This window comes from Poecilia mexicana, unplaced genomic scaffold, assembly GCF_051168715.1.
Source record: "Poecilia mexicana isolate PSO_F unplaced genomic scaffold, ASM5116871v1 scaffold_7, whole genome shotgun sequence".
In the NCBI taxonomy this organism is placed as follows: Eukaryota; Metazoa; Chordata; class Actinopteri; order Cyprinodontiformes; family Poeciliidae; genus Poecilia; species Poecilia mexicana.
Window position 1 is genome coordinate 14,850,065 of NW_028263376.1, and position 21,659 is coordinate 14,871,723.

Below are 21,659 nucleotides of genomic sequence, written 5' to 3' on the forward strand. Positions count from 1 at the left end.
CAAAGCTGCTGTGTTTCCATTGAGCAAATTTATTTTCAAAATGTCAATAGTCAGATGTCTGAGGACAAATTCCTTTCAACAACGCTTATTAATTTATTATAATCACAAGGTTTGCATTTTTGACACCATATTGACTTTCAAATCATAGGTGATGTTTCTCAATCTGCTAATTGAAATAACTGAATTAAAAGACTTGGAAAGGAAGTCTTTAGCCTTCAGCAAAAAGAACATAAATCATAAATTATATCAGAAATAAAAAAAACAAAAAAAAAAAAAAACAAAGAAAATTACATCAATACTAACTGAATTGAATTTGTACTCGAACCTCATTAGAGCCATTTTAGGTTCACATCTCTTGTGTAAGTATTAAGATTTGACAGGCTGGGGCTCAGAATTGATCACAAGATTACAAAATCTTTACTAACTCCTTCCCCTTCAGTCGCCAGTGGGGCGCAGATGATTAACAACCCGGCTCGTTATTGGCCGTCACATAAACGGTGACTCAACGGTCCTGAAGGGCCCCAACTATTCACAGATGTTCATCAAAACCTTCAACAAACAATCTCCAACAAACCTTCTCCACAATTATGAGGTCACCCACTTGAATGCCGCTGCTTTTAACCTTCACTGTGCCTGAAAAGCAGAACAAAAGTAAGAGGAGGAAGTTTGTTATATATAGCAACACTTTGAAAGTCTGCAGATTGGTTTTACTTTATCAGAATCATTCAGACATTAAGGTATCCTCTGGGTGAACTGGTGTCCTGCATGCCAAAGCAGCTCTCCATGCAGATTTGAAAGAATGTTGTGGGGGGGGGGGAGTTGAGCCTTTTTCTCTCATTCCACTTGGAATGAACAGGCAAAATTGTTTGGAGGAGATCACTGACCCTTGAACCGTGCTGTGACCTCTTGGCTTTGCATATGTAAGACATTAAAGTGCATTAATATTGTTATGCATTTGAGCTTGCAGGACTTCACATGAGTGCTTTGAACATTAAAAACAACTAAAAAAAACCTGATAAAACAGTACCGCTTCAATAAAATGTTACTTTTTTATATTTCTTGTTCCTAAACTTTGGATTTAACGAAACTTGGAAAAACAATGTTTCTTCCTGTGTTAACAAAGTACTGACACCATAAAATTTCTATAAAACCACAAATTATGCGCAGGGGTTGCCATCATGGAGGCAACCAGTCATTGTGTTTATGGCTAAAACAAGCTGCCACATCAAAGAGGCAAAGTGATGGAAACCACAAGAGGTCCCCTGCTTTTTATTGCTGCTACCACTTTATTCCAAAGCCCCTTATGTACACTTTTAAATCTCTGCTTTGAATTACCCACCATTTCCCCTAGCCCCAATAAGTTTTAATAGGACCAACCTCCTACAGTTAGTGGAAGGCACTGATCCAGGGGAACAAATAACAGACAGATATCAGTACAGACAAACATAAGCTGAGCTGTTCAGGCTTCATTCTCACCTCTTTTTGAAAGCTTGCTGTAAACTTGAGAGTTTACTTCTTTGTCTCGAAGGTAGCACCGTATCTCTTCAATTGCCTCCCTCGTGATGGTGATAAACAAAACAAGACCCTGGACGGGAGAGGGAAATGCCACAATTAGAGGGAGAATAAACAGTTTTTAAAATTCAATGAAGAGCAGAGCAGCTTAAACAGTATAAACTAACCAGAAAAATGCAGCAAACACAAATAATGTGTGAGGAAAGGAAGTGGAGGGACTACAATGATTAACATTTGTTGGAATGCAACATACCAAAGGGACCCAGTAGGTGTGGAGGGCACCTAGGCGTAACTCCTCGACAAATTGAGAGCAGGCCAGTAGCAAAAAGTACAAGTTAAAGAAGTACTTAAACTGATTAAACAGCACCTGAGGACACAGAGCAGAGAGGAGGAACTGTGTGAAACACTTAACATCTACTAAACCAGTCGCTTCTTTTGTCCCTGCAGACGCTTGAATTTTTTCACAAGAACCTTAAAAACCTCGGCTTCAGAATCACAGTGAGAAATTCAACTTAGTTGAATATTTACTTGCTTACTTGAAACATTACACAAACTAGTCAAATTCTACTTCAAGACATTCTCTCTTATTAAAAAGTAACTTGTTTTCTTCCCTTTTAACCCTCCATAGCCTGTTTTACAATCAGGCTTTTCCTGCCGATGCCAATTTTATTTGAGCTCTGACTTGTGGCAGAGAAAAGGCATGCTGTGGGTTCCTTGATAGAGGTAGTAGCTTTGAACACAACAGAAGATGGTGAAAATGTATGCATGAAAAGTGTGTTCAATGTCATTTCTGTCAGATATGAAATTAAAAATGGGTTAAAGTAAAAAGCTGTTGGCTTGTTGATTGTTTAGACTTAAACGTAAAAGTATCACTTTTGTTTATGGCGCTTTGTAGTTGTGAATTTTTTGTTTAGATTGATTAGTGTTTGACCAATCATGAGAAACAATGGAAGGATAAGTGGCCTATTCCATTCTATAGCTGGTTAAATTGGTTACTCTACTTATGTAATTGTACCTCAACATGTTTACATTAATATATTAAAGTAATAGGGTCAGTTATTTCATCAGATAAATTGTCGCTATGCATTTTTGAGAGGTCAAATTAAACTGCTTTAATTGATAATAACCAAGTGTGATTGGTTAATACTAGTCAGGGTGTGAGTGCAACATTAAAGATGACAGAAATATTCCAAAAGCAGAAAGGTTCTGTGGGCAAATATGGAAACAAGCTTTCATAAATAAAACCTGCAGATAATATGACAACGTGTTGTTTTTGGGAGAAATTTATTATAAATGGCTGTAAAACAGGAATGTGTGACTTTGAATTTAGTCTTGTGACACTTTCAAAATAAAGCTATAAATATGTCAAAGACTTACATATTATAAATAATTCTAATTTAAAATATGTCCCAAAGCTGCTCTCACACTTTTCAACTTCTGACCCACAAAATAACACAGAAGAGACCCATCACTCAAACCCGCTGGTTGAGTAAGCCACTGTGTCAATAAAACATAAGTATAATGGCAGCACAAACAACATGAATAGCCAATAAATCACTTTTATATATTTGTAAGAAGGTTTTTTTTTTCTTTTCTGGTTCCCTAAGTGAACTGAATTAGTTGAATGTGACTTTATATCCAGACATAACAGCAGAAATCAAAACAACAATATTAGTAACTTAGCAGCAATATGTATCTAAACGTGTTTAATTTTCCACGATTTTCACAGACTTTGAACCAGATTGTGCTCTTTGTCGGTTGCTAAGCATGTAGCAATCTGGAAAAATCCCCCAGTGTGTGATCCTAAATTTAACACACAGACTTCAGCTTTGCCCACTTTCATTACCACCTCTGTGCAAGATTACAACTAGGAGAAAACTTGTGCCTTCATGCTGCTGCTCCATGGCATTTCCAGAGACGTTGCCCGGTGGAGCCGGCAGCGCAGCAACCAATCTGCAGAAGCATAAAGCTTGCCATATTTTCTGGAGGAAACAACATCTTGACATGAGACAGAGTAAACAAAAAAGCATCCTGATTTGCAATGCAAAAACTTCTTGCTCTTGTCTTTTGCTTCCCAAACAAATCTGAGCTACTTTCAATTTCAGACGGCATTAACACACACATAAAAAAAATATCTTAAGACAACTGGATGCCCAGAAAGCAAATGAGAATATGCAAATCAGGAAAGGAAAATGCCATAATCCAAAACACAGCTCATAGACTTAGACATAGGAGTCCAAGTCCACATGTCCAAGTATGGGTAATGCAAACTAATAGGCCTCTCTATCAACACCAGGTGTTTGCTAAAGGAGGATTTACTGAGCTTTCCTCTGAGAAAACTACATACAACACAAACGTTGTACTCAGTTCATTATTTAAATGACAATTAAAAACAAAACAAGAGATTAAAAGTGAAGTGAAGTCTTAATGAAAAATTCTCATTTTAGGTTTTATCTAAAATGTAGTTAGCTTAAGCTTAACCACGACTGCAGTTAACTAGCAGCTGCATTAGGCGACACAAACATGTGTTCTTTGCAGCATTACTAAAAATTTTACAGGTCCTAAAAAGGTTTAAGAGTTATCTTCAGAGGTATTTAAAACTCCTGAAACACTGAAAATAAAAAATAATCATACATCTGCTGCTCTGAGGTGACCAAAGTGAGCCTATGAGTGACTGAAATTTCCAGCAAAATCTCCAAGAAAAGCTAAAAAAATAAAAAATAAAAAAAAGATGGAGCACATTTTAGGACTACAAATTCTTTTAAAACATGTCCAACAAGTTGACAGTGAACTCATGTCTGCCTGAAGGAGGTGGGCGAGGTTCAACAAAGGAAAGGTGAAGAGGCGACCTTTGACTGACACTAACCCCAGGAAGGAAGGTGAAGAAGTTGTATTTCTGGTTGTTAATGACATTCTTCGGGTACCGCTGCTCCCTCTTCTCTGGGTGGCCGAGCCACACGGTGCGGGGACGGAAGTCCCCCATGCCGCAGCAACTTGACCATGGGCAGCATCTGAAAGCAACGAGAGAGGGAGGAAAAAACATGATGTATTAAAAAAAAAAAGGTATCTGCAGCAATCTTCCACATTCATCATAATCTCTACCTGAAAAAAAAAGAAACATCTGATCTTTAATTTCAGGAAATTTACTCAGTGGAGAAAAAAATTCAGAAGAGAAACAATCATTGCCTGCTGTTCATAAAACCCCCGTCAGCAATAGGACAGCACTTAGCCGCCTTATATAACATTTCACAATGTCACAGCTAGGGATGTGCCGATCAGGTTTTTTCCTGCCGATATCGATACCGATCACCCATGAGGGCCGATACACCGATACCGATCACAGATACCGATCACATAATTATTATTATTTTTTTTTTTTTTATCATAAACCCTACCGGTTACATTATGTGGAAAAAGGAACCATGAATTCATCTTAATTTAGACAAAAACTTGTTTTTAATAACTTTTTTCAAGAAGAAAACTAAACAAAACAGGCATTGTGCAAATTGTACTGCTATTGATATACTACCTTTAACAGACTGATAACATATGAAAGCTCTGAAGAGGCTAAATAATACAAAGAGCCAAAATAAAACCTCTCAACATTGCCAAAAAAATTCAAGTATAAAACTTAACATTCAAAGGCAAAAACAGGTTCCATACAATAAACAATCCAGAGTTACTGAATGAAAACTTCCTGATAGCATGGCGGCTAGCTGATTACTGCTAGTTCTGATTGGCTGTTTCTGACTGAGCGGAGTAATTATGCAGAACAGGGAGGAGATCGATTATTTTTTTTTAGAGATTATCTGTCTCATGTTAGGACAGCGAAAGTTTTAATACATATGTAAAATGTATTTTTTTTAGGTTAGATGCTGCAGCTTTAAACAGGTTCGGTGTGAGAGTCACTACCAGGTGGAGCAGAAGCGGCGCTCCGTCTGTGAAATATTACTATCTGTAGCGTAGCAGCGGTTCAACAGGAGAGCAGAACCAGCGTCTTACATCGCAGCTCGAAGACTTAAATCATTTTCCAGGTTATTTGTTTAGCTTTCTGACCGTCATGCTAATCCGGGTGAGTGTTTGTAGCTGTGCGCTGCTTTACCTGCTATCTGATCCTCCGTATGTCTGATTTACTGCAGTGAGCCTCGATGTAGCCAAACTCCGTCAAGTATGGCATTGTTTTTATGTCGTATTAGCTTCGTAGTGTTGATGCATTTTGATGTGCTTCAATTTTCCGCCGCAACACGCAAACTTCCCCATTCACTCAGTGCGTCATAGTTCCACATCGCTTAGGATTTGCTGCTGCGCGTTTGCGCAGAGTGAAGGAAAGAGGAGACCAGCTGCACAAGCAGGCTGCGAAATGAGATGATCGGTATCGGCAACAAGAGCCAATGATCGCCGATCACCGATCATGCACTTTTTCACGAAAATCGGCCCGATTATGATCGGTGACCGATCGATCGGCACAACTCTAGTCACAGCATAAAGACAGGGATCTTTGATCATTCCTCTTTCCACAATCTCCTTAGAATGTCCAGAGTCCTGTGTTATTCTAATCAATTCAAAAATACTTTACTAATTCAAAAAGGCAACTACTGATGGTTGTGGTCAAGAAGGATTTCCTGTAGCAGTCTGTATTACAGTGAGTCTAGAGAAACCTCTGATTGAAGACACTGTTTAACAGTTTAACAGTCTGATGAAGACGATGTTCAAGGTTGTTCATGATCCTTTTCATTTCATGAAGAATCCTTCTTCGCACAATCACTTCTAATAATAATAATAATTACCTCTTATGCCAACTTAACTTAAAGGTTTGCTTTTGAATTTAGATATGTAGACTGAGATGGCTATGAAGACGGTTGATTAAGAGAATTTATTTTATTTTTTTCACATGTTCCTCCCTTGTTTCACATCAGTCCTAACTGAAGTGTTTGTTGCAGAAAAGCTCATCTCACCTGACCAAACACACGGTTCATGTTAAAAGTCTCAGAAGCGTTTAGTCAACTCTACATATTTACTTTGGTGATGACAGGAGAGAAAAGGCTTTTTCCTGTCGTGACTCAAAGAACCAGCTGTTAAGTACATAGTATCTACAGGTTCCTTTGAAGACTGTGTTAAACTGACTGAAAAGAGGAAACAAAATTTCAGTACAGCCACATTTTGTAATTATTTGACAAATGTTAACACCCATCCCATTAAACCGATGAGTTCAATCTGATATGACTGAATTATGAAACTGAAAGATTCAAACATTTCAAAACACTCCTCATTCTAGTTCCATGAAACTCTACTCAAGAGATGATTCTAAATGAAAAGTAGGATTTTCTTACAACAGCCGTTTATGGGGTAAGTTTTTACTGCTTGTAATTTGTTTTGACCCTTGAAAATACAGCAGTTTTGTTAATAATAGCCCAACAAAACAACTCTGGTTCCAGGAAAAGGGCCCTGCAGTAGAAACACACCTATAAGCCCTTGTCTGGTCCTTGCGGTCAATAGCTAGGAAAAACAGGGTTCTGTGCCACATCATATTTCTTCCCCAGGGGGAACAGGAAACCAGGGATTACTTCTCAGAAGTTTCTGAATGTTTCCCTGGGAGATTTAGTTAACCAATACAAAATTTATTTATTTTCAGGCTTTTTCTGAGCTATACCACTGGAACAAATTTGGAAGTGTTCACATCATCATTTACAATTCAGAGAAACTCTCACTGTAAATGCTCCACTGTTTGTAATGTGTACCTTACTCCACCCGGACACATGCAGAAGGAGCAGCGCTGAACTGAGCTAAGAGCCATGTAAATAAATATTAACCTTATCTGCAGAAGTAAGGTCATTTCTCACTGTCAAAACAAAGACTATGACACAAGCTTGCATGTCTTTAACCTAGTAGAAGTAACACGTCTTGAGATATCAGACTATAAAATATGAATGACTGTGATGCATTGCAATGTAGTTCTTAATCTTAAACTACTGACAAATTTTCTACCAAATGTTTAGCAAATAAAGGCTATGCAACTAGACGTGAACCAATTTATGTGCCAACTGATTTATCAGCACCGATCTCCTTCATTTCTTATCTGCCTTGGCAAAAGTGTAAAGATCAACCACTGTCCTCTTTGGCTCTGCTAACCTAAAGTTTAAGTCTTAAGCCAGACTTTTTCTCTTGAAGAAGTCTAGGTTTCTTCCTGTTAAAAGGGAGTCGTTCCTCTCCACTGTTGCTACATGCTCAGTATGAGGGATTGCAGCCAATGATAAAACACAATTATCCCGTTGCTACAAATTCATCCAAAAACACCATTAACTGCCTTAAACTGAATTTACAGACTACAGTTTATAATAAAAAAATAAACATATACAGATCATTTAAAGCTATATTTAAATGACAGTCAGTCTTTAAGTGGAGAACTGGTGATGGGGTTCTTTATTATGTATTTATTACCACGCAAGGACACATTTTATCACATGAACAAGATTCTGCTGTTAAAGATAAACTCACAATCAGTAAGTAGGATGACTCACTGGCTAAACTCTTAACTGTCCCCCCTCAAAACACTTGCATGTCTATGACAGTTAAGAGGCTAAAACAACGCCTTTACCAGGTGTAATGTGTAGCTTTTACAGAAGTTACTGCAGATAGAGACAGTTTCAACTGCCAAGGCAGTTTCAAAATGGAATCAACACGTTTGTCGAGCAGAGCAGCTCTGATTGCATTGTTTAGAATATGGTCAGTACTGCAGCCAGCGCATGAATGAGGTCAAATCACACATTACTGGACAAACGGCACTGATGGTGAAAAATAAACTCTAAGAGAGAGTTGAAATGTTGATTTTTGGCAGTCATCAAACTGTTAGGCAAGAACAAAGACTTTGATCAGAGGTTCACTTACAATGGCTGTAAAACTGACCGTTATAGGAAGTCCTTTCTGTCCAACACCATTATCATCTACAACAACTATTTGAAGAAACTTCAATAATATGAGTTACAAAATTTAATTTCATTTTGTATAGTTTAACTGGATTAAATAATCTTTTTGTTTTAGATGACAGACACATCATGTAATGACTTTTACTAATTCACAGTCTTCAGATTTATGTCTATATTCTGTCAAAGTTTATGTTGTTTTACTATTTGTATTTTTAAAGTATTTCATAGTACATGTCATGCAGTTATGAGTTATGTACATAGCGGTGGTCAAGGCAAAAATCAGAGTTTAAGGTTGTTTCTATGGTGAATGTCAACATCAAGAAATCAGGAAAGCCAAAAGCAGATATTTCATAGATCAAATATGAAGCAAGATTCTATCATTTAAGGTTGAAATTAGTTCAAAAGCGGCAATTTATTGAGTATTGTTAAATTTGTGTCCTTTAAGAAATAGAAAATGGCAAGAAAGCTGAAAAATAAGAAATTCTCCATACATGTTTACAACTGGAAAATTATCAAATCCTTTTTTATGTTCAAAGCACCTCGTTTCAGCGTTGCTGTACAAATAAAAGCTGAATGTGAAAAATTGTGGAAACATATTGACACACCATTCTAAACCTCCCTGTCATTGTTTGTGTGGGTAGCTAGCCTGATGCACCAGGCTGAACAAGCCTTTTCATTTACTGATCAGCTATTCACTGATTTAATGCAACCTTTTCCATGGTTACATATTTCAAAGTCTTTGTATTTTCAGATTAATTCACAGATATACATCACCATGGCAGCCTCATCAGTCTGTGGGCAGCATGTCAGCACTGCCTCCTGCTTCTCCATCATCAGTAATGGGGCCTGCCCTTTTTAGATGCGCTACAACAATGAATAATCTGATAAAGAATAGCTTTGATGAATTGTGAACTGAAGACTATTTTTAACGAATTAGCCCTGCTTTTTGTTCTTCAGCAAGACAGAAGTGATGTTAGCTGAGCAAATATTGACATGGGCGTCAAATGCACTTGCTACAAGCGCTGCACCCCGGAACAAGGATGTCTCTCATGGAGCTTAGCTAACGCTAGCTGTTAAAGTGCAACAATGAATAGCGACATGTTAAATGTAAGCATGAATCTCTCTTTTAGCCATTTTAAACCACTAAAAAACAAGAGAAATTAGCATAGGTTTAGATAGGTCACGGACACAATGTCGACGCGGAGGTGTAAACAATTTACGGTACAACAGCAGAACCCGACAAGTACAAAAAACAACAAAAAACATAACATTAACATTACGGCGCTGCCCAACGCCCTTACCCATTCCTGTTTTTACTGTCGTGTCTCTTCTGACGCCGCACCGGTTGAAGGGGAATACTGTCGGTCATTCCTGCGGCTCCCCGGTAACGGGTAGGCGTTGGAAGAAGTCGACCTGGTTGTAGCGGTTCTAGCCTGGGCGGAGGCTGCTAGCTGTCACTCAGGACAGTGCGTAGGGTGGCGGTGCTGGGGACAGAGACGGCCCGGATGTTTGGGGACAAACAACCGGGCGGAAAGACGACGTGACTATATTTATAATGCTATTTAGACATGACTAGCTTATGAAAAGAAAAAGAACAAACACAAATTAGTAACTTATACTGGTTAATATTTTTCGTGTAGTTTTTCATTTTTGATAAAAAATAAAGATTACATCACTTTGGACACATCTTCTCTATGAAACAAGGTAGTGGCAGCATCAATGGTGGCCGGCGACTGATGTTGTCAAGCCTTTATTTTTGTTAATTATTATTTTCTGTAATGAAAGCGTGACATTTAAGAGTTGAATATTACATCCTACCTATAAAAAAGCATAAAAACATGTTTAACACAGAAATATGGCCTTAATGTAAGTATATCTGCTTAAAAGTTGCTTTTTTCAAAATGTACTTTTAATCTGACTAACAAGCCTCACTGGAATACATATACTAATTTATTGAAAAAGACTGTAAAGGCAGAGCTACAGTTAAACGGTTTAGAAGAAAGTTATTAAATTCCTACCTGGACCAGGATGGCCGCAGACGTTAATTCATTCAATAAAATAAATAAATGCCTAAGGTTTCAAGAAAAAACATAATTGAAAGAAAGTCATAAAAAGTCTAGCTGACAATTTGCAGTGAAAAAATAGGTCTCAGAATCAAACTTTTTGCCAAACATAAACTTTTTTTAAACACTGTTGTCTCCCAAAGGTGAATAGTTGTGGCAATATCGTGCTACAAGGATGGTTTTATTGAGACAGAAAAAGTCTGGTCAGAATTAATAAGCTTATTAAAAATGTGAAATAGTGCCCCTTGGAAGAAAAGCTGTTACAGGCTTAAAAAAAAAAGTAATGAAACTGTGGTCAGTGTTCACCTGCCAGTGATGTGAAAACCCTAAACATGGAGTCAGAGGTATCATGAAAGGATTTAGTTCAAAGTGTGTGCTACATTCAAATAATGCTTTGGAATTTCTGTTCACATGCTTTCTGCACAATTGGATTTAGCTCAAGATGTCACACAGAGAAGAATGCAAGAATACATTCCCTGTATGTGTGTAAACTTAATAGAAACATGCAACTGTAAAAGTTAAATTCTTCTGACTCAGAGACCTTCAACTATGGATAATTTTCATTCCACTTCTTAATTGTACACTGTTTTGTGTTAGTCCAACACATAAAATTACATTTGTGGGTGTAACATGACAAAATGTGAACAAAGTTAGAGGATGAATATTATGTAATTGAAAATTACTAAAACATGTGGGTGGATTGATAGTAAGTGAAAAATTATTAAGGCAAAGTTTCAATATTCAGTGACCACAAGGCTTCCAAAGCTCACCTGGATCTGTGGCCTGAAGGTGGCTGGGTGTGTTGAACACCCTCAGCATTAATTATAAATCCACAAAGCAACATGTGCAAACATTTATTAATGTAAATCAAACACTGGGTGACTGTACACTTTTGTTGCAAAATGAACCATTTGTATAATGAGTAATGCCTACAATAATTAAATTTGCATGCCACCACTTTGGCCTGAGCGTTGAGACATTTGCAGAGGCGAACTAGTCTTTGTTATCATGATTTAGGAAGCCACCACTATGGAAATCAGCTTTGGCTTTCATGATTCCATCCTGTATAGTGTTTCAACTATGCATGACACCTGGTCATTCTTCATCTTATGTGTACTTTTCTTTGCACATCATGGTTGATTTTGATTTTCTTTTAAACAAGGCTTTGTAATCTATATTCCCCATGTCAAAAACAGCAATCCATCTCTGAAAAACAAAACATAACGTAAACAGAAAATCTCTATAGCTCTCGACATCTGAACCGATTTGGTGTTTGCACAGACTACATCATTTCTAAAGACTCCCTCCCACTTGTCCACAAGAATTGCTTGGTTCCTTTAAGGTCAATTATGCAAATTATTGCCTCATTTAAAACTGCAGAGGAAGTGGCCAATGTACAGTTGACACAAAATGGACTGCATGCTTCAGTTGTGGATGCAAATGGGTTTTCGTTGAGAATGCAAAATGCCACTGGATTAATGATGGTGGGAAATGAGAATTAGGAGAAAGGATTTCACTATAGAGTCCTCTGAAAGTGAATTGATGTAAATTAGGGATTTATGTGAATGTTGAGCATTGTTAGAGTCAAAAATTAACCTAAAGCTCAGCTGAGTTCTTGTGCTTGCATGGCACAAACTAGAAAAGTAACGCTACCACCCAGGTAGCCAACCAGGTTGGTTAGTTTTGGAAAAAAAAGACGACAGGAAAAGTGTCAAAAAAAGTCACCCTGATTTTATTCTTCAAAAATCAGAAAACATTTAGCTCAAAGAAACTGAAAGAAAAACACACATTTACACTGTAAACAGGACCAAATTGGCTCCACGTTGCTTGAACTGTGGAAGCAACTTGAGAACAGGTTTGACATGGTTTACTTAAAGAAAGGCACAACTTGGCAAATGCATATCGATAAAGGAATGAACAGCAGGAGCCTACAAAGTACTCGGACCAGGCTGAGTTGTGTAAAGTGTCCAGTGATACATTCATTACTGTTCAACTCAGCAGGTTGAGAGTGAAAATTTCCATAGCATACACAGGAAGAAAATATATAGAACGTTGCATTGAGTGTGAGGGGCACTGAGGGACAACTAATATCGAAATGAGGTAGAAACTTACCCCTAAACTCAAGCATTTCGTATCATAAATAAATAAATTCTGCTACAAACTGATAAGACCAAGGAAGAAATAAGGAAATCTTGACCGGTAGTTTGGATCATTGCGGAAAGAAAGGTCAACAAAAATGACAATTTGTCACCTCTTCATTCAATTACAAGCGAAGTGAAATGTAAAAGCAGAACCTGAAATAAAGTGCAGGCATGACAACACTAAGCGTAAGACGGCCTTCTGAGCTCAGCCTACTAAATGTGCCAATGTAACTTTCAGAGCAGAGTATGTGGGTGAAAACCAACTTGAGTAAACTATGAAAATATTATGAAATGTATGCCACACTAGACCAGGAAACACCATTTCTTTCAGTCTAAGAGTATTTGTAACAATCTAACAGTGCCTTAAAATGCAGGTTTAGTTCAGATCAGGCACTTGAATATATGAATCAACATCGGTATCTTGGCACCAATACAATAAAAATGCATTTATAATCTACAATCTAAAACTGTAGAACTTTGACTTATTTTTATGTGAAAGCAAATCTGATCAAAGGCCCTTCACAATGAGAAAAAGTTAATGACAATTATCACTAGAAAAATGCACAATGTCATAAAACCTATGGCACACAACAGAAGGGAAAGTAGTCCTAAATGATACATGTAGTGAGCCATAGTATTAATTCTAAACACTGAGACCATGCCCTGCCCGGTCAGACTGGGGTCCTTAAAATTCACGTCCTTTAACTTTTCCTACAAAAGTCATAATCCTTCAAGAAGTTCTCAAGGAGACAGTCTGAGTTAAAGCAAGTTTCAAGTAAGTCATACATTCAAACTTCTGGATAGACAGCAAAACAAATAAAAGTCACATGAGAAAATACCCGCATATGTGTTCATATAAAATAAAATAAAAAAAATCCTACAGTAGTAATAAATCAAGTTGAGCTTAACACTCGAGAATCAATGAGATCAGGAGGGGAAAGAAAGTCTAAATTAAATGTAAAACAAAATCTCTCAGCCAATCCAGATGGAATTCTGAAAGGTTTTTTTTTTTTTAATGAACATTGATTGTACCTCTTTCAAATATAAAGGGACACATTTGCAAATTGAAGAGGGGTGGGAAGGGATTACCTGCTGATTTAAAAAAACAAAACCAAACAAAAAAAATTAGTTAACTGCAATTTTGCCCTCCTCCATGAAATGTGGAAACTGTGACTTTGGCACACTTTCTGAACTGTTCTTTTCTATTTCAGCCATTGCGCCAGGCAAGCCAGAGTGAGATCCATCCATCTTCAAGAGGCCTCCGGTAGAGCCAATCAATGGCCCCCCGGCAGGGCTCCCAGGCAACGGGATGCCGCCTCCTTGAATGACTGAAATTTCATTGGTCTTCATGGTCAAGCCACCAGTGAAGGCAGCAGCAGCATACTGGTTCCAGATAGTCGGGTCAAAGCTCATCTGTGGCGCACCCAGCTCTTTGGGTGCCTGTAACATTTCCGGGAGAATCTTGGCTTCAGAGCCCATTGCCATTATTGCCATGGGATTGTCCAGGGAAAGGCGCTGGCCACGGCGAGATGAATTGTTCCACATGTGGGTGCCAATATGTACCTTTAAAAAGAGAATAAATCACCTAGTTAAAAGCCGATACCCAAAATTGACCTCAGCAATTCCCAAAAACCCTCTGAAGACTTACTTTCAGGTTTCCCTTTGTGGTGAAAGCCCTGCCGCAGATGTTGCAAGCAAATGGCTTCTCCCCTGTATGCGTGCGCTCATGGATCTGCAAAGCACTGGCCGATGAGAAGTTCTTGCCACATGCGTTACATATGTGCTGTTTGGTGGATCGCCGAGGTGCCGTGGAGATGGAGGAAGGTACAGCTGTTCCCTGAGGCATTTGGGAGCTGAATAATCCATGAGGGCCCAAAGGATTTTCAGGTGGAATCTTCATTTCTAGGCTGCCCAAACTTGGAGGAATCTTCATAAAAGGCATGTTGCTGGGAGCTGTGAATGCAAAAGACAAGAAAAAAATAGATCAATGCACAGTTATTTGACAGCTTCCAACATTTAAACATAGTTAAAACTCACCATAGTCCCCATTTGTAAATGGGACTCCAGGTTCTTCTTTAATCACTTTGGTATTAAAGCTGCTAGAAGCCGTGAGGTCAAGGGCTCCACTTGACTCGCCTCCATCTTGTGGTCCATCAGGTTCTTGTTTGGTCAGACTGCGAGTAAATTCATCACCTGCTGCCTCAGGGGACTTGCTGCTGATGTTCATTGGGGAAGAGGAGTGAAACGACACGGCTGAGTCAGATATGGGTGGGCTTCGGCCGTTCTGATACTCCTGCTCTTTCTGAACTGGCGGCGAGCCTTTGGGTGTTCCCTCACTTTCTGAAGCGGTGCTGCTCTGTCGTTTCAGGACGAGGGCAGAGGTGAGATTCTTCAGAACATCTAGGCTGGAGAACGGTAAAGGGGCTGCAAGCTTTTGCGGATGCTCTTCAGTGGCAGATGGGAGAGAGTTTAGGGAGTCAGTCAGCTTCTGGGAGTGAAGCTCTGGTTCATGACCTTCCATGGTTGCGTCAACACCACTGTTGTCCATAGACTTCTGTTCTGGTATGGATGGCTCCATTGCTTCTGTTGCTTCATACTGGCTTTCTGGCATTGGAGTGTTGGGGATCTGCCCACCCATGTGCATACGAATGTGCTGCTGCAGAACAACAGCATTTGTGAACTTCTTCTGGCAGATGGGACACGAGTGTTGCATTTTAAGTGGAGTGTTGGCTCTATGCACTCCATAGTGAGCCTTGAGGTTACCCTTTGTTGAGAATGCACGGCCACAGATCTTGCACTTGTATGGCCTTTCACCAGTGTGTGTGCGGTAATGCATTTTGAGAGAGCTCTGACAGCTGAGCACCCTGTGGCAGATAACACACTCATTGGGATCGTTGGTCCTCTTTTCCAGCCCATCCACCATTTGCTGAAGTTTTGCTGTTCCAGAGCTTGGTTCTCCTGGAAGGGCACCACCATTCATGTGATGGAATGCACCAAGCATTTCTTTAGCCTCCTTGTGATTTGGATCAAGTCCCGGGTCTCGACCAAACACTGTGGAAATGCATGGGGAATTATCACTCGTCGATGGGGAGGGCTTTTGAGAGAACGGCTCACTCCCAAAGCCATCAAACATGGGTTTGAATCCTGGTATTGGCTGTGGATTGAACCCAGCAGCAGCTGGATGACTTATGACAGGTTTAGTTTCTGTCAGATTTGACTCATCGATGGGCACAGACATACCAAAAGGAATGCCACTGCTGGTGGGAATACTGTCGAGATGCTCTGGTACAGGATGGGGATTCATACTGATGTTAGGATATTTATCTTTATGTCTCTGGAAATGCACTTTGAGGTTTCCTTTGGTTGTAAAGCGGTTTCCACAGATGTTACACTTGAAAGGCCTCTCTCCAGTGTGAGAACGGAGGTGAATCTGGAGGGCACTGTCATTGCCAAAGGTTTTTCCACAGTATTTACACTTGTGCTTGAACAATAATTCCCCATTCTTTGATTCTGATGGGAGGGTTAATATCTTTGCTTTCAGCTTTTTAGAAGGGTCAATCCCTGATTGGATACCATTAAAGTTGCTAGGGAAACTCATGACACCTGGAGACTGGGGCAGCAGTGGTTGTAAACGGCTCCCCAGATCCGGAACACACTTCAAAATGTCCGTTTTAGAGGCAGACGGTCTCAAACCTGCACTCAGAGAGTTAGGAATTCCAGTGGGAAGAGGTAGTTTACCTTGTTTTACTGACTCCATGGTAAGGCTCTGACTGCCAGTCCTTTTGCCTATCAGAGCTGCTGCTGCAGACAGCTGTTGAGACAAGTGTGCACCCAGAGCTTTGAGGGGATCCATTGTTGTACTCACTGATGGCTGCAGTCCCTGTGGGGTCATCATGGCAACCTGGATTCTAATCTGTTCAGTGAGCTGGATTTGCTGTAACTGCTGTTGCTGAAGGCACACTAGCTGCTCCAAGATGATGGGGATAGCTTGAAAGACATCCTGTGGCAAGGCCTGGGGTGCATTTGAAGAATGCTGGGAGACAGCCACTTTAGTATCAGGCAAGGTTTGAAGAGTGACATTTGAATCTTGGATTTTAGGTGAAGGCTGGAACGCTCTCTCAGGACTATTGGACATCTCTTCTTGATCCTGCTGTGCAGAATCCTCTGCATTCATGCTTGACTCTTCCTCCGCCCGTTCAAGTTGGTCTGCATTGGAATGACTGCTTGACTGACCATCGTCATGGTCACTGTTCAGGCCTTCAGGAGACCCTTGTGAATATTCCTCAGGCACCTCATTGTAATCTCCCTCTTTCATGATGACAACGTGCTGACTTTTAGTGCAATTTTTTTCATGCTCGAGAAACTCTGCTTCATCAAAGTATTCTGCACAACACTTTTTGCAGACTTTGGTTTCATCCATCCTTAGCCTTTTTACATCATTTTCTGCATCTTCAGCTTGATCATCTCGAGGAATACCTTCAAGTAGAGAACATGAGATTTACATGAATGCACTTTATATAGCCTTGTTTGATAACTAAACAAATTTTCATTTTTAAAAATAGGCAATAATTACAGAAAACGACAAAATATCTTAAAATGTTATAGCATCACAGCAGTTAAAACATATTTGCCAAGTGTCCACAGGGCCAGCAGAGGGCAATCATCCACCTTTGATAAAACAAAGCCTAAAAGACAAAGAAGCAGGAGATTCTTCTCACTTAGTTCCCTTCAATTTTTAAATTAAAATTGCTTAAATAAAGAAAAAAATGTTTGGGCTCACTTCTAATGCCAAAAAAAAAAATAAAACCACTTATTTTATTATCTACAAAATAAGTATCCAACAATTACAACCCCATTAACTACTTCTTTACACACAAAGACAGACTGATTGTTTTTTAAAGTGTGCATTTTAATTTATCTGTTGACTGAGGGGCCATTTCACAACTGGGTGCATTGTTAAATGCAAATGCTCCCAAAGAAAGAAGGCAAACCACCTGTTTGAATTTGCCCACTGAAACTTTTGGCCTTGTTAATTGCTCACCAGGAGGCACTGAAGCGGTGTCACGAAAAAAAAAAGAAAAAGAAAAAAGAAGAAGAAAAAAAAAAACCAAACTGGTCCAAGAGGGAGTAGCGAGTGTGGCTTCCCACATTATACAGTTAGACCGCTCTTAACTTAAGCGGCGAAAACACCTGCGAATTGATAGCATGTACAAGCGTGTGTGGCAATCTTTGAATGAAACGAATATTTATCTATTATAAGCCACATTTACGAGAAAGAAGCAGCAGTTCAGCAGTTGACGGCGCATGACCTGTTTCTGATCACCTTTACTGGGATCTGACACGAGGTCAGACTCAAAATGAATGGGAGCAAACACAAATCTTCCTGTAACGCGACATTCTGTTGCAATAAACCTCATCTTATCCAACTTATCTTCAGTTTCACAAATCTAAAAAAGGTAAGAAGTGCGATTGCAACGGAGCTTGCATATGGCAACACCGAAGGAAAAAAAAAAACGCACCCCCACACAGTCTCCACAAAAAAGGCGACTGCTGCTCCATCCCCCACCTCTCCGCATATGTACTAAAGGAAACAGTCATGCATTAAACTGGGCGATTTATTGCCTATAGGTCAGCTTACACCAGAATCACATTTCATACAGTTTTTAGATACCTTTGTCTGAAATATGGGCATGAAACATATTTGGAAGCAAGTAAAATTCAATAATTGTGTAAAATGCATGACTACAACTGAATAATAAGCTTACAAAACCACAACTGTTGGCAACTGTTAAAAGCAACGAGGAAGAGCGAAACTGCGCAGTAACCCCCTTAAAAAAAGAAATCAATGAGATTTTTAGATTACTAAAACTGCAAATATTCTTTAAAAAAGTCCAAATTTGCAATCTAATTGGATGGATAAAAAACATAAAACGAACGAAAAATAAGAGGATTAATATTTCACAAGCACACTAATCTGACTCAAATTAATGTTACAATTTTAACTTAAATGAGAGCCAGTTGCTCTGAGCTACACAAAAAGTTACAAGCAAGCGACTTGAGTCGGCCGCTTCAAGGAGTAAAAACTTACAATGCTGCATTTTTAAGTCGCGAGACACCTGTGAGCGTGCCTGTATGTGTTCAAAATTATTTTCCAACGAGACTCTTCCCACGACCGCGGCTAAGTTTAGGCCAACCTCGACCAAGTCAAAGGGCCAGCAACAGGTCACAGTGCGAGAGGACAACGTTTTTTTCTTTCTGTACTTTTTTTTTAAAGAAACAAATCCGACTCTTCGAGCATGGAAAAAAAAAGACAGTGGAACTCGTTCATAAAAGGAGCGAGTTTGGTGCCCCAGTTTCCTCCGCTTATCTAGCGTGTAAAACTCACCAGTTCCCAATGAGTCGGGCTCGTCAGAGTTGATGTGTTGCGGCTTTGCTTGCTTGCGCCTCGACATGGTGCAACCATCAGGAGCAAAGAGTCGCAGGCAATTTTCCTCCTCTTCTTCTACAAATTCTTCGCCTTGGAAAAATTAACCCCCCTCCAGTAGAAATGCGCATGTCAACGTGATTATTATTATCAATAATGCATTGCGATTTATCGCAGGCCCCCGACAGCTGATTGGCTCCAGTCCAAGCGCTCACACATTATTCAAATCCGCTCCCTATTGATGAGCAGAGCGGTGTGGCCGAAGGGGGCGTGGGGAGGCACGCTAGTGGCCGGGCGGAGGGATGGAGGCAGGGTTAATAATATCCAACTTCTGGGTCTTGTTTTCCTCCTTCATGAAATATGTAGGCTACTGTAACACAGGCCAGCCGAGTCTCTTCATTTTAAATGGTCTTCAACTTACAGCGCTTAAAAAGTGGACATTGCTCCTTCCCCTAACGCAACTAAAATGACCACCCATTTTGTGGGGGCTCGCTCGTCTGACCGCTGCTCCTCTTGTTAAAGGCTTTAACACGAGGAGCAGTTTCTCACTGAAACGTGACACAACAGTTGCATCATGAAGTACTCATGCTAAACTCAGCTAATGATAGGTATGCACAACATATAATATGGTATGTATATTAAATAAAATATGAAAAAAAATTGCTCAAATTATAATTACAGTGTGAGAAAAGCATCTCAATGCAAAGATATACAGAGGATTCATCTTGTTATATTAGAATTAACACATCAAAGTTTAATTTACTGGGATTTTATTTGATAGACTAACACAAAGTTATAGTTGCCAAAATCTAAAAACTGTGCTGCTAATTAGTATTGAGGGAATTTACTCAGAATTGAAATCCAGGGCTCTCAGAAGTCACTAAATTAGTACCCAAAGTCCACCTATTAGAAATTCAGCAGTTCTATGAAGTAAAAATACAAAGAATACACAATTTAAACGATATATCACCAACGTGCCATGGTAATACTGAAATAAAACATGCTAGAGAGTACAAAATACTTGAGATAGGGGTGGATGTTCACCTTCTAGCAGGACAATGACCCAGAACATTCATCCAGAGCTAAAATGAAATAGTTTAGATCAAAGTGTGTATTGATTTCTAAGAATCATCAGTTAAAGTCCAGTCTTTAATCAATATGAGAATGTGACAAGATTTTAAAACAAATGGCAGATGACATCCATCTAATTTAACTGATGTTGAGCAATTTGGGAAAGAAGAATGGGCAGAATTTGCATTCATCATTGTCCTTCAAATGCATGTGAAGGATGCCTAGTTTCTCTAGGCATTAGTTCCAATCATGTAGTCAAAGAAGGTTTATGAAAAAAATGTGCCAAAACTACATTTGCATAAACAGTATGTTTATCTATAAGATGTAAGTATGTTAAAATCATTAGAACTCATAAGCAACTCATTTATACTTTGTCATTTTATCGTGCTTCTACTGTTGATTATATAGAAATTCATATGTAAATACAAACAAGGAAGCGACCTGAAGCTCTGATTGTGTTTGGTGAGATATTTGTTCCAGTTAATTCAGTTTAAGCTACCTTCATGCTGCTTTGTTCTACAGAAATGGAGGTTAGATAAATTCTGTTGGCCCTGCTTTACATCCACATTGTTGGCTCAGTTTGTGCGCCTAAAGCATTCCAGGAAGTTCACTGCAAAACACTAGGGAGAAACAACAAAGAGAGGGGTGCCATTATTAATGTAGCACCTCAGGCATAGGACAGTAAGCAAGACAACCTACCAGCAGTCACATTTCAAGAACTATAAGCTAAAAATCCTGATGAGTTCAGTGCAAACAGAGTAAAAGGTGGTCATATCTTTTTGGTTTCTCAATGATAGTTTTCAGACAGGATTTATTTCTTTTTTGGATTGTGATTTTCTCACCAAGCTTTTAAAACTGTGGAGACAGGAAGGCTCACTGAAGCGAAATGAAATGCAAAAGGTTAATAGGAGAGAAGGGGAGTGCTATTATGGAACAGTATTTTCCAAAACATCATTCAACCGGAAGGCTTTAAACAATTTTAGAATGCACATCAGAAAGAATTGTGCAAAGATAATAGTTTATTTAGGGGCGGCTCATTATAATTCGCACTGTTATTGTTGCAACTGTTAGGATCCTGTTGTTTTACACCTTTCAAAATAATAAATTAGGAGTGCAATGATTACAATTTTCTGTCTGATTGCCAATCACCAGTCTTTAAAAAGCCTGATTACCAATTTCTTTTGTCTGAAATGTCATTAAATATAGCACGAAAGTTGCTGAGTTGGCAACAGTGGGGCAACTATTGTTAACTTCATAAGTGGAGACATGATCTGGTGGGCCAGTCTGTCAGTCAAACCTCTCTCAAAGCAGAGCAAAAAGGGATAATGATTCATTTTTCGATAAGATTGGACAATAAGATCTCCCGATCTCCCAAAATTAAGGAAATTCGTGCTGATAAGTCAGTCCATCCCTGTTAAAAATCTTTAAGTTGTTATGATTAACTGGAGAATATTAGACACTGCCTCTGGATTTAGTATGTGAGGTTTGATTTGGATATTTGGATTTTGCATCTAAACACAAGACA

The 21,659-nt window shown here is 39.1% G+C and overlaps 2 protein-coding genes across 2 annotated transcripts in view; both read right to left on the minus strand.

Moving 5' to 3' along the window:
* atp9a (ATPase phospholipid transporting 9A) overlaps positions 1-9,933 on the minus strand; it is a 39,516-nt gene extending 29,583 nt beyond the window's left edge. The window contains exons 1-5 of the mRNA XM_014979703.2: positions 9,737-9,933; positions 4,379-4,523; positions 1,766-1,879; positions 1,477-1,585; positions 575-633 (exon numbers count right to left, since the gene is read on the minus strand). Of these exons, the coding sequence (XP_014835189.1) occupies positions 575-633; positions 1,477-1,585; positions 1,766-1,879; positions 4,379-4,523; positions 9,737-9,804 (495 nt within the window). The 5' untranslated portion in view covers positions 9,805-9,933. The remainder of the gene's footprint in view (positions 1-574; positions 634-1,476; positions 1,586-1,765; positions 1,880-4,378; positions 4,524-9,736) is intronic.
* Positions 9,934-12,207: 2,274 nt separating this feature from the next.
* On the minus strand, positions 12,208-19,425 carry sall4 (spalt-like transcription factor 4). The gene is made up of 4 exons (XM_014979716.2): positions 19,025-19,425; positions 14,677-17,115; positions 14,288-14,592; positions 12,208-14,202 (listed from the first exon to the last, which is right to left on the minus strand). Exons 1-4 carry the CDS (start codon positions 19,089-19,091, stop codon positions 13,765-13,767), a joined length of 3,249 nt encoding a protein of 1,082 aa, XP_014835202.2. The 5' UTR covers positions 19,092-19,425; the 3' UTR covers positions 12,208-13,764.
* Between the last annotated feature and the right edge of the window lie 2,234 nt (positions 19,426-21,659).